Below are 13,328 nucleotides of genomic sequence, written 5' to 3' on the forward strand. Positions count from 1 at the left end.
AGAAGATATTCTACCTCCCCTAAATTTATAGTTGCCTTGAGATCTTTATACAGTTTTCTGCCGTTAATTCATCTGAACTGTTTGCAAACAAGACAAAGATCATTAATTTAATTACCTGAGAAACTTTCATTTTGTCACTAGATCTTTCTATCCAATCTGAATCTTTTAATATAGGATTCATGTCCTTAGAATATCTGTCTAATCTTGCTAAGTAGTCTGTGCCTGATTCACTCGTTTTTAGTTTTTCATCATTCTAACCAAAGACCTGATAGGATCCTTATTACAATTTGACATAAAATGTATAATGAAGGCTTTGTTATAAGCTTCATATTGGTTGATATCTTTCATTTGCTGGAAATCTATTATAAGCCTAGCTCCAGCCTTCTCAGGATCTACATTCTCTTTTAAAATTTCTATTTTCCTTTTTTCCACCTGTAATTTTTTGCTAATCATTAATGTGTCAATCAAACCGAAAAACCTATTAAATCCTAAGGTGTTTTCATCACCCCTGAATTTGAGAATATTGACATTCGAAGTATGAACCTCCTGCCGATGAGTACTACCCACATTCATACCTTCAGTGTTTTTAAAGTCGATTTGAATCAACTGCCTCCACATGCGTCAACCTCGTCCTCTTTTTCAGTCCTTTTTCACTGCTTCGTCATCCCTCGTTCACTCGTAGCAGTTGCGGGTAGTGGTTGTAGACCCCCTACGTTCTTCGTCTAGTTGTTCCCTGGAGGTAGCATATGCGTGGTTGTGGTTGCGATCCTGGCTGTTGTTGTGCTCTGCGTGGTTGTGGTTGTGCACTGCGTGGTTATGGTTGCGGTACTGTAGTAGTTGATGCTTTCATCAGTCTTGTAATTTCTTCGGAGCGTTTACTTAATTCGTTACGTCCCTTTAGCTGACGTCACCTTCTTATCCCCATGCGTCCCACCACTTTCACCCCCATCACTTTCAGTCCCCGTGTCCCTCCGTAATTGCTGGTTTAATTCTGTTTACTGTTTCCTTATATTGTTTTGTATTTCTCCTCTCACTTCCAATTTCTTTCCATCACTGAAGTATGTCTTTTACCATAACTTGCATTAGAAAGTAAGTAATGTTTCTTGATGGGGTGAATTAAGCGTAGTTAAATTTTCTATTCGTTTCTTCCGAATATTACAGTTGACATGTCAATTTACATCAAGGGACTCCCTGGGATCCTCAATCCACTCACTAAGCCACCTCTGTTCCGACGTCATTGCCTTATTCATCCAATGATCTTTAATGTTACAAATAAGTGCCTCCCCCAAGGGCGTAACTTTTCTCCCGTGTACCGATATTTCACTTTTCTCCTCAACCCTTCTCCAATCAGAAAGACTGTTACAACGTCTTAAGCAATACTGCTTACACAAGAAATCTCGACATCTAAGCGGGATGGTTTAGTTTACAAACAGTATAACAGCCTCTCTGATTGGAGAAAAAGGTAGAGGAGGAGAAAAATTATTGACGCAAGGAGGTAAAGTCACGCCCTTAAGGAGTGGCACTTGTTTGAGAAGTAAGAGGATATTGGATGAACGAAATGGTGACGTCAGAACGAAGGTGGCTTGACGTATTGTAGAGGGATCCCAACGGAACTCTCTGGGTGTAGATCACAAGACCAAGTAGCAGAATGAAGAGATAAAAATCACCCTCATTTAATTCACCCCTCAAGCTTTGAGAGAAGAATAGGCATGGGGGGCCCTTAAGAACTATTTTATTATAAGAACAACTCTAGAGAATTACTGCAACAGGCGGTAACAGTGTGTGTGTGTGTGTGTGTGTGTGTGTGTGTGTGTGTGTGTGTGTGTGTGTGTGTGTGTGTGTGTGTGTGTGTGTGTGTGTGTGTGTGTGTGTGTGTGTGTGTGTGTGTGTGTGTGTGTGTGTGTGTGTGTGTGTGTGTGTGTGTGTGTGTGTGTGTGTGTGTGTGTGTTTGTATTGAATATCATTAGGGAATTGGCAGAGAAAGTGTTAAAAAAAACAAATACTCTAAAGCTACAAATGGCCTAATTAAAAGAAGAAGGACTATGTAGATGAAAAGCAGGAAAGACGAAATAGAAAGAGTAGAACTAAACAAGCTTATCAACATAAGGCAAATATTAGAGAAAAGAAAGAGAAACATGGATGAAATAGAGGAAATTATTCGGAAAGGTAAAAATATTAAAGGGACCGAGCGCAGACATGCTTTAGGAAGACAGCAAGTTATATATTTAAAAGATAGAAATTGAGAAATCATTAACTGCAGAGACAGAATGGTAAAAAGAGTCGAAGAATACTATCTAGAGCTTTACTCGTTAAAGGCCGTAGTTGAGACGGTAAATTCATCTATAGACGTTAGTAATGTACCAGAGATTACAAAGGAAGAAGTAAAATTTGCTCTAAAAATATGAAACTAGGAAAAGCACCTGGGGGAGATGGTATATCGATAGATCTGTTGGAAGATGCAGGGAAAGAAGTTCATATTAGGTTAGCTTAGTTGTACACCCAGCGCTTATGTTAAGAAAGCGTTCCTGAATCTTGGTACAATGCTATGGTGATTTTGTTCCATAAAAAAGGAGACCAGAATAACCTTAGTAACTATCGAGCGATTAACTTGCTATCAAATGTATATAAAGTATTCTCCAAGATCCTTACAAATAGACTAAATCAATTTTTGGATGGAAACCAACCGAGAGAACAGGCATAATTTAGAAGCGGATATTCGACTCTAGACTCTTTGCAGGCGATAAACCAACTAATCGAGAAACCGACAGAATACAATATACCTCTCTGTTTAGCTTTTGTAGATTGCAAGAAGGCCTTTGACTCGGTAGAACAAATAGTAGTACTAAATTTGTTACGCAAGCAGGTACAAACGAACAGATCGTAAGGGTTTTAGAAAAGATTTATGCGAAAGATACCGCTATAATTCGACAACATGAAGATATAGAAAAGATCAAGATCGAGAAAGGAGTACGGAATTTCACCCAAATTATTTACAGCTTATGTTCGGAAAATATTCTACACATAGAATAAAATTCTCGCCACCTACCTCTCTATCTACCTTACTTATCTACCTTTATCTACCAGAGTCTTTAGATATTTACAGCTTGTTTGGAAGAGATTTTCGGAAGGATGACTTGGGAAGAGAAAGTTTTGAAGATCATTGGCGAATATTTGAACCACCTAAGATTTGCAGATGACATTTTTCTTATTTCAGAAAAAGCAGAAAACTTGCAAGATATGCTGCATGATCTGAACAAGGAAAGTCTCAAAGTAGGTTTAAAAATTAACAAGAGTAAAACTAAAGTAATGTTTAACACGGAAGTTCAAAGTAAAGAGATTATAATTGATGGTGAGAGTCTTGAGGAAGTTGAAGAGTATAATTATTCAGGTCAGATGGTGAAAGTGACGAAAGATCACGATAATGAAATAAAAAGACGTATTACAATTGGTTGGAAAGTGTTTGGTAAGTATAATAAAATCCTGAAAGGCTCTCTACCTTTATTTTTGAAACGTAAAGTTTACAATCAATGCATTCTGCCAGCAATAATCTACGGGTGTGAGACTTGGAAACTGATAAAAGCGATGGGAAAACAACAACAACAACAACAACTAAGGACTGCACAGAGGACAATGGAGAGATCAGTGATGGAAATAAAGCTGAGAAACCAAAAGAGAGAAAGTTGGGTGAGAGAGCAGACTAGAGTGAAAGATATTGTGGAGGCGGTAAAAGAGAGGAAATGGAAATGGGTAGATATGTTAGTGCGAACGACAGATAAACGATGGAGCAAGTATGTTACTGAATGGACACCGCGAGATGGGAAGCGTGGAAGAGGGAGACCAGACAGAAGGTGGAGAGACAGGATAGAGGAGTTAGCAGGAGTGACGTGGGAAAGGTTGGCGCGGTCGTGTGAATCATGGAATGCTATGAAGGTGGCCTGTGTTCGGCAATAGATTGAAGATAGCTGATTTGATTTGATATATGTATATATATACATATATGTATATATATATATATATATAAACATATATAGGTATATATATGAATATATATATATATATATATATATATATATCTTCTTCAGAGTTTCCAACTTCCTGAAGGTATCCTTTATAGCAAGGGGTAAAGGAAAGAGTAGATTTCCTATTCCGGTCACTATTGACGTTTCGACTCTACCTGAGTCATTATCAAAATACAAAGATGGAACAAAAGCATGGGTTTGTATGTTACAAAGATACAGAAATGCAGCGTGTGATTGGCTGGAAGGATGACCTTTTTTTGGTCCCCTCATGGTTGAGAGGGCGGGACAGTTTCCTACGTACGCTCATTGGCTGGCTTGTCCGTTCTCTCGAGCCTCGCTACCCCGGGGGTATAGTGTGATGTTTTCTGTCCTGCCTCGGGGCTTGCTTCTCCTGAAAGGCTTAATACTAGGCAGTATAGTAGGGGCGTCTTGGTAGGAATTCAGAGACGGCCTACTATCCGCAATATATAAAGCTTCAAGGTAGGCAAGGCGGTTCTTGTCGGACTCTCTCTGAATTATGACAGTGTTCTGCCGAAGGACATCACCTGTGAGATGCTGGCCATGTTTCTCCAGGAAGTGACGTTTGGGACCTCCTTGAGTCAGATAATAGCTCAGGCGCCTGGAGAGTCTGGTAGTAGTCAACCCTATGTAAGCATCGTAGGGCGTACAGTCCCTATTTGGGCAAGAACATTTGTACACAAGGCAGGTACTTTCCATATCTCCAGGGCGTGGTGAACTATCGTTCTTCATGATGAGGTCCTTTGTGCGGCTGTTCCTGTAGTACACTACCAGCTTTACACGGTCCACAGGGTTAGTAACTTGAACATTCCTATCAATTATATTTCTCACACTCTTCTCTTCTTCGCGGTAAGCGGAAGACATGAAAGCTCTATAGAAGAGGCTGTGAGTGGTTCCTTCTTCAACCACGGCTTGTTGTCCCACGTACCATTTGTTTAGAACAGTACGCAGGACACGTTGGCAATCCTGATTGGAATGTCCATTGTTGACCAACATTTGTGTTGCTCGGTCGAACTCCTTCTGCGTAGACGTCCAGGAAGAGCAATGGGTAAGGGCTCTTCTGTAGAAGGAAGCAATGGTAGAGTCCTTGTACCGCTGCGGGCATTCATTTTCACCGCTCAGGCATAGTCCGGGATTGGTAGGCTTGATATATACCTCGGTCTTCATACGGTCACCTTCTTGCGTGAGGAGGACGTCCAGGAAAGGCAGGGTACCATATTCGGCTTCCTCTGTCGTGAACCGAAGTCCAGAGATCTCTTGAAGAAGCTGGCGTAGTTCCTCGCGTTCCTCACTGGTCCGGGTTCTCACGAAGATGTCGTCGATGTATCTACCATGTGCCATCGGCTGCTGGACCCTGCCGAACACCTCCTTCTCTACAGATCCAATAAAGAAGTTGGCGAAGAGGACGCCTAAAGGCAACCCCATAGAGACTCCATCTTTCTGCTGATACAGCTTTCCACGGGGGCATCTGAAAGCGGACTCCTGCGTGCATATCCTCAAGAGTTCTCGGAGGTGGTATTCATCAATTGCCGGCTCGTGCTTTGCGAGCTCGATCGAAGCGGATGTTGAACGCTTGTGATGAATGTGAAGATAGGGCGCCATCTCAGAACGACCAGAAGGTTATCAACCTTTGGGATAAAGAAACACGATACGAAGATGGGCATTATGTACTGCCGATACCTTGGTGAGGTGAGCTAAACTTGCCAAATAATCGTGACGTCGCCGAGAGACGATTAAGGAGTTTGAACCAAAGGTTGGTGAAATCCGGAATATTGAATGTATACTCTGAGAATATTTCAGATTTGTTGAAGAAGGGGTATGCAGAGTATGTTCCCAAGGTTGATTCAAAGAGAGATGATGGTAAAGTGTGATGCCTCTCGCATCATGCTATTACGAGCGAAACCAAACCAGGTAAGGTGAGAGTCGTATTCAACTGTGCTGCTCAAAAGAACGGAGTCAGTCTGAACAGTCAGTGCCTACAGGGTCCAGATCTGAATAATAAGTTGATTCACGTGTTACTCAGGTTTCGCCAACATCATTACGCCATCACGGCCGACATTGAGGCCTTGTATCACCAGGTCAAAATTCCCATCAGCGATAGAGACGCTTTAAGGTTTCTATGGTATGTTAGTGATGAAGTAAGAGAGTTAAGAATGACCTCACATCCCTTTGGCGGAATATGGTGCGCTAGTAGTAGTACCTACGCTTTGCGGAAGACTGTAGAAGACATGCAACATTGTGAGGAAATAAAAGACACGTTATTCCGGTCATTTTACGTTGACGATATGTTGAAGTCCGTAGCGTCACCCAAAGAGACAAAGTAATTGAAGAAACAAGAAGTGTCCTCAGACACGGAAGTTTTAAATTAACCAAATTCATGATTAATAACGTCAAATTGCTAGAGAGCATCAATGAGCAAGACAGGGCTAAGGAAGCAAAGGAATTGACATCAAATATGCATAGCAAAGTGCTTGGGATTAAATGGGACGTCGAGAACGACTGTTTCTTTTTCGTTAGCAAGGGTGTTCAAACACAGAATGTGACTAGACGGGTTATGTTGAGCCAACTTGCTTCGACTTACGATCCTTTAGGTTTAATTTTGCCAATCATTGTTCCAGCCAAGATCTTGTTCCAGGAGGCGACTAGGCTTAAGATATCTTGGGACGAAAGTATTCCTATATCTTTGTGTCAGAAGTGGTTGAAATGGATAGCTTCACTATATGAAATCTCGAGACTTCGCTTCCCTAGGTGTGTTTTGCCATTAGAATTAAATGGTTGTACTTCAGAATTACATCACTATTGTGATGCAAGTGAGGTTACCTTTGGTGCTTGCACGTATATCAGGACAATCAATCAAGATGGGAAGGTACGTGTAGCTCTGCTAGCCAGTAAAGCCAGAGTAGCTCCCATCAAAGGAATTACTATACCAATATTGGAAATTTCGGCTGCCGTTGAAGCAGCCAAGTTAGATGCTGTTGTTAAAAGAGAGTTGGATAACACCTTGCTCAAATCTAACTTCTGGTCTGACAGTACTATAGTTCTGGTATATATACAGAACGAGACAAGAAGGTTCAAGACCTTCGTAGCAAATCGTGTTACACTCATTAGACAGGTTTCAGAGGCCAATCAATGGCATAATGTTAGTGGTGAAGACAATCCAGCAGACGTATTATCTCGGGGATGCTTCGTAGACAATTTGCCAGTTTCTTGGTTTAATGGTCCTCACTTCTTGTCGACTTACAAGTGTGCATGGCCAGCACAAGATAATCTTGTAGGACGCCTTCAGGATGAAGACCCGGAGGTGAGGCGTGACGTACATCCTAAGAGTATCGTACAGGCGTGTCAGTCGGGCATCACCCGACATCCGATCGATACGCTGATTGAACACTATTCAAGCTTTTACAAACTAAAGAAAGCTGTTGGTTGGTGGTTAAGGCTAATTCAATTCCTTAAGAGGACGAAGATTCCGCCGAGTTCACCACTTGAGATCCATGAACTAAAGCACGCAGAAAATCTAATTGTCAAACATGTTCAAGGGCATGCTTATTTTCATGAAATCAAGAACATTAAAACAGGGAAAACTGTGTTAAAGTCCAGTTCAATATATAAACTGTCTCCTGTTCTTATAGATGGTCTGTTAGTAGTTGGTGGTAGACTCAAGCATGCAGCCTTGAATGGGCGAGCCATAGATCCTTTGATCCTCCCTCATAACCACAGGTTGTCTACGTTAATTATACGGGATTGCTATGATTCCTCTCATATAGGAGTAGAATGGACACTCAGTCAGGTGCGTAAGAAATTCTGGATCATGCGGGGCAGAAAACTGGTGAAACGCGCCAAAATGGATTGCATAGTTTGTAAGAAATTGTACGGGGCCCCCATGAACCAAAGAATGTCTGACCTCCCTCCTGAGAGGTGTAAACCAGGGGGCTTGCCTTTAGGTACGTAGGAGTAGACCTGTTTGGACCCTTCCATGTTAAAGTCGGGAGATCAGAAATGAAACGTTACGGGTGTCTGTACATGTGTTTCACTACGAGAGCTATTCACATTGAGAAGCTTGATAGTTTACAAACTGACGCATTCATCAATGGTTTCGTACGCTTCACAGCGAGACGAGGTTACCCTAATAAGGTGTGGTCAGACAATGGTACTAACCTAGTAGGAGCAAGGGCTGAATTAGCACGCAGTGTACGAAATCTTGACCGATCATTAATCGTAAGGGAAACACGTCGACGTGACGTTGAGTGGTCGTTCAACCCACCTTCCGCGTCACACCACGGAGGCGTTTTGGAACGCATGATAAGGTCTGTACGCAAAATACTGTTCGCTTTGGTCATCAAAAGCCCCAGGATGATTGATGATGTTTTGCAAACCCTCTTCTGCGAAGCGGAAAGTATAGTCAACAGTCGGCCCCTCACCAAAAGCAGTGATGATGCAAGTGATGAGAGTCCGCTGACTCCCAATCACCTGTTACTCCTCCAAGGAAACTCCCCACTATCTTGGAGAGCTTTTCACGATGCCGATCCTTACCGCAAACATTGGCGTCACGTGCAACATCTAGCTAAACAATTTTGGAAAAGGTGGGTTAGTGAATACCTGGTGGAATTGCAAAGAAGGCAGAAATGGAATTCGGAAAGCCCGAATCTTTCAGTCGGGGATTTAGTGCTTATTATGAATGAAAACTCGCCCCGTGGTTCTTGGCCGCTGGGGAGATTCCAGGAAGTGCGGGTGAGCAAGGACGGATTGATCCGTAGTGCCCGTTTGAAAACTCAATTCAGTGAGGTCACCCGACCCATTACAAAACTAGTATTCCTTGAAGGTTCTATTAAAATGTTTTTTGTTGTCTGTCATTTTTTTTTTTCTTAATCGTAAGATTCAAGGTGGGGCAGTGTTACGTACATAGGCGTAAAATTGTATTACTGCCTTTCTTGTGAAAAATTCTAAGTGGGAAAAATAATTTGTGCATTGTACGTCCGTCAAAAGGTCACGGTACGATCAGTTGTACCACTTCCCCCCGTCCCCGGTATCGACTTGGACGAGTGTGTGGGGGTGGGGGAAAGGGTAGAAGGTGAGTGTGGGCGGCAATGATAAGGTCGTCTACTCTCTAACTGGCATTGGTCAAAGAGTCGCCCAATAGTGGGTTATACGCAGTTAGAGGGAGGGACAAGTTACGTATACTGTCGCCAAGTCATCACTTCACCATAGTCATGCCAAATAAGTCAACGGATGCAGGGACCAAGGGAGACGCACGAGTCTGTAAGTCAATGTTAATTTAGTATGTGATGTTATTTCTATACGAATCTTTGTGATATTATGTACTATGTCAAATATGTGATGTGGGAGTTGCGACTCCCACATCACGTATTGGCTGGTATTTACGTATATTTGCTGTTATTGGTTGGTATTTATGTATATTTGTAGTTTGTACAAATTTGTTACAATAAAAGCATTCTTTTTAGAATGACCTGCAATCAACGTCAACTCGGCACTTCGTTTCAATCCCTGCGTACCCTAAGGAGAACCAACAGTCAGTCGACAAATACAAAAATATATATATATGTATATATATATATATATATGTATATATATATATATATATATTTGGTTAAATTGAATGGCAAGATTATTATTGCAGAGTTTTTTATCTGCCTTTTCTTTTTCTCTGAGAACCTTTTTCCCTTCCACGGGAAGTTGTCTTATAATGTCACCATATGACATTGTTTTGTAAGTTACTTTGGGCATGGCTTTACCAAAGTGACTTACAAAACAATGTCATATGGTGACATTATAAGACAACTTCCCGTGGAAGGGAAAAAGGTTCCCAGAGAAAAAGAAAAGGCAGATAAAAAAACTCTGCAATAATAATCTTGCCATTCAATTTAACCAAACATGCTTGAGAGAAAATCTCCTGCCCATATATACAATGAATATATATATATATATATATATATATATATATATATATGTATATGTATATGTCGTCGTCGTCGTTGGCAGCACTCGTGTCCGACTATACGCAGCTCACTGACATTTCCTTCTATGTGAGATGAGCCCTATCTGGGCTCGGAAGAGGCGGCCGCAGCCACCACAGGGAATGGTCGGGAGGTTCTGGGGATTCTCTGCTCTTGCCTTCCTTATATTTCTTTTTACCTCTATTTGCTGTCTTCTGTTGTTCTCAAAGATCTCTGTTTTTTCGTGGATGGTTCTTCTCCAGCTCTCTCTATTAGCGGCCTCTGTTTCCCAGTTGGTAGGATCGATGTCAACCGCCTTCAGTGTATGTTTGAGCTGGTCTTTAAACCGGCGTTTTGGTGCGCCGCGAGGTCTGTTCCCAGAGTCAAGCTCTGAGAACAGTACTTGTTTTGGCAAGCGATTGTCATGCATCCGGGCAAGATGACCAGCCCATCTTAGTCGGTGACGTATATGTATATATGTGTATATGTATGTATATATATATATATATATATATATATATGTAAAGACAGACAAATATGGAGGTGAGGTGGCAAAATGAAACGTTAAGGCTAGAGTATGGAGCTTTATTCAGATCCAGACGTTTTGACCTCTTGGGCTCGAAACATGTGGTCCTGAATAAAGCTCCATACTCTAGCCTTAACGTTTCATTTTGCCACCTCACCTCCATATTTGTCTGTCTTTACATATATATATATATAGTTGAGATATTTTGACAGGTTGAAGTGGGTGGAAGAGGAAAGACTGGAGTCTTAATCCGAGTTTTATTCTTGACTAGTTTCACTACAACCTTTTTCAAGAGAATAGTGTTATTGGGCTACAGTCTCACCAGCGTCACACGCCCATAAAGCGGAGGAACCTTTATAACAGCGTGCTAAATATACCTACAACTATTCCCGCAAGGTGGGCCCCATCGATTTGGCCTGATCAGAAGTAGGTGTAACCCTCACTACTAATCTCGCCACTGTCTAGTTTTCACCACTGTATCTAATATAAGCTTTCCGAGCTCCTTCGATAGAAAGGGTAGTTGGTCGTTCTGGGAAAGAGAGAAAAATTTCCAGCCGTCCAAAAGGAGGGCTGCCGTAGGTTGTAATCGTCACTAACAATCACCAACCGTGCACGTGATCCACACACATGGTGCTCATCTTTGGCAAGACCTCTAATATTGCAGACATCAACGATTTCCAAATGTCAAACACCTGACTAAATGCTACGTAAGATCATAACAGGATGCTCCCACAGTGTCACCACACGAGATGCCCAATGTCACTGGACAGACCCATTGAACCCTTTCTCACACCTACCCCAATTACATTACCGTAACTTAACATATTTACATCATGTCTAGCTACGCCAACCAACCATACACCTAACCCCTATATAACGGAACTAGCACCCATAACCCTATTTAATAAGTAATACATCTCACATACGCCAATCTACAGAACCTACCCTTGACCCTTTATTACCGGACGGCTGTGCCAACAGAGATAGAACTGCCCAGGTCACGTACCTGGCAAGAGGAGTGCCGAGGTCAAGACCCGGCACGAGGAGTGCCTAGTTGTACATAATCTTCGTACCTGAATAAATTCAACAAAATCTGGGCCTGGCACAACATGTTTGTACCCCAATTGCAACACCCCGGCACCCCGTACAGCGGATGTGGCGATTTTGACAAGGGCAGGTTGTATACCTGTCCCCATCATAGGTGTCCAGCACAGTTAACATGCATATATATATATGCCTTTATGCCTATAATTCGTTCTCTCACACCCCATCCATTACCAAGCCTAACGAAGGAAAACTAGAGTATATATTTGGGTATACATATTAACCCAATATTTCCAAAGATCATAGGCGAGAATACACACCTATCACCTTGACATTAGGAGAGCACAGCGGCGAAGTCAGTGAGAAAATTAATGAGCGAGTTAGTGAATGAGTAGGTGAAGGAAGAAAAGAGAAGGGAAGAAAGACAGGGAGATAGCGCAAGAAAGTAAGAGAGAGTTAGAGTGAGTTTCACCCCCATCTCTCCATAATTACTGGTTAAATTCTACTTACCGTTCCCTTCTATGGTATTGTATTTCTTTTTTCACTTTCAACTTTCCTTCCATCACCTTTCTCAAGTATGTCTTTCACAATATCTTTCTATAGAAAGTAAGTAATGTTTCTCGATGGGGTGAATTAAACTAAATAAGATATTTCTTATCTTCTTCCCGAAAATATTATTCTTGACTTGTCAATACTCGTATACACCAAGGGACTCCCCCCTGGGATCCTCAATCCATTCACTAAGCCACCTCTGTTCTGACGTCACTATTTTATTCATCCAATGATTGTTATTGTTACAAATAAGTGCCTCTCCCAAGGACGTAACTTTTCTCCCGTGTACCAATATTTCATTTCTCCTCCGCCCTTCTCCAATCAGTGTTACAATGTCTTAATCAATACTGCTTACACAAGGAATCTCGATATCGAGGCATGAATGGCTTAGTTTACATTTTGTCACATCAGCATTAGAATTTATTCCTATCGGTTTATTATAAACATTAGAAGGGGAGCGAGATTATGCAACTCCTTCGCGATTTATATTTCATAGACATTCTACACATATAATTAAATTCTCGCCAACTACCCCTCTATCCTCCTTACTTGTCTACCTTTATCTATCAGCCTCTTACAGAGAGAGAGAGAGCGAGAGAGATTGAGGGAGAGGAGATAGAGGTATAGAGAGAGAGGCAGAAAGAGAGAGAATGGTATGTATATATATTATTGAGTTTTCTTTCCTTTTTACGGTCCAATCTGGACCGGTGACATTTGGTTACACCTGGGCCCGTCTGCGCGAAGCGGCCTATGAGTCTATCATTGTTATCCTGATATGAAATCACAAGAAAAAACGTGCTTGGATTATTTCCACACTGACAAGCTAACCGAAGCACAGGTCGAAGGGATGATTCTCCCAGAATACGTCCTTCGTATTGAAAACGAATATAAAAACGTGGTGACGGATTTCATGAATAACATGGAGGACTTTAAAACACATCGAAAATGAAGAAAACACTAAAGAAAAACCAAGAGGAAATGAGCGAAACGCTGAAGAAGAACCAAGAAGTAAACAAAAGCCTAAAGAAGAGCCTAAGAAGTGAACGAAAGGAAGAACCAAGAAGTGACCGAAACTCTATGTGTGCAGATGCCCTAATAGATAAATAAATAAGTAAAAAAAAAGAAAAAAAAAATGAATAAATAAATAAATAAATAAATAAATAAATAAAACAAATAAATAAATAAATAAGTAAATAAATAAATAAATAAATAAACAAA

At 41.3% G+C, this 13,328-nt stretch overlaps 2 protein-coding genes across 2 annotated transcripts; both read left to right on the forward strand.

The window, feature by feature from the left end:
* The first annotated feature begins 6,414 nt into the window (after positions 1-6,414).
* Positions 6,415-7,986, forward strand: LOC143039170 (uncharacterized). The gene has a single exon (XM_076209025.1). It carries the CDS (start codon positions 6,415-6,417, stop codon positions 7,984-7,986), a length of 1,572 nt encoding a protein of 523 aa, XP_076065140.1.
* A 47-nt stretch (positions 7,987-8,033) lies between these two features.
* On the forward strand, positions 8,034-13,059 carry LOC143039171 (uncharacterized). The gene is made up of 3 exons (XM_076209026.1): positions 8,034-8,814; positions 11,858-11,917; positions 12,899-13,059. Exons 1-3 carry the CDS (start codon positions 8,034-8,036, stop codon positions 13,057-13,059), a joined length of 1,002 nt encoding a protein of 333 aa, XP_076065141.1.
* Positions 13,060-13,328: the final 269 nt, after the last annotated feature.

The sequence above is a fragment of the Oratosquilla oratoria genome, chromosome 26, assembly GCF_046742065.1.
Source record: "Oratosquilla oratoria isolate Oo_2021 chromosome 26, ASM4674206v1, whole genome shotgun sequence".
Taxonomy (NCBI): domain Eukaryota; kingdom Metazoa; phylum Arthropoda; class Malacostraca; order Stomatopoda; family Squillidae; genus Oratosquilla; species Oratosquilla oratoria.

Bases quoted from the DNA above. Each gene is read 5' to 3' on its own strand.
- LOC143039171 (XM_076209026.1), top strand. From the start codon at position 8,034: ATGAAACGTTACGGGTGTCTGTACATGTGTTTCACTACGAGAGCTATT. The intron at 8,815-11,857 runs GTGAGGTCACCC...ATATTTCCAAAG, and splicing joins CCGTTTGAAAACTCAATTCA to ATCATAGGCGAGAATACACA. The intron at 11,918-12,898 runs GTGAGAAAATTA...TGAAATCACAAG, and splicing joins AGAGCACAGCGGCGAAGTCA to AAAAAACGTGCTTGGATTAT.
- LOC143039170 (XM_076209025.1), top strand. From the start codon at position 6,415: ATGATTAATAACGTCAAATTGCTAGAGAGCATCAATGAGCAAGACAGG.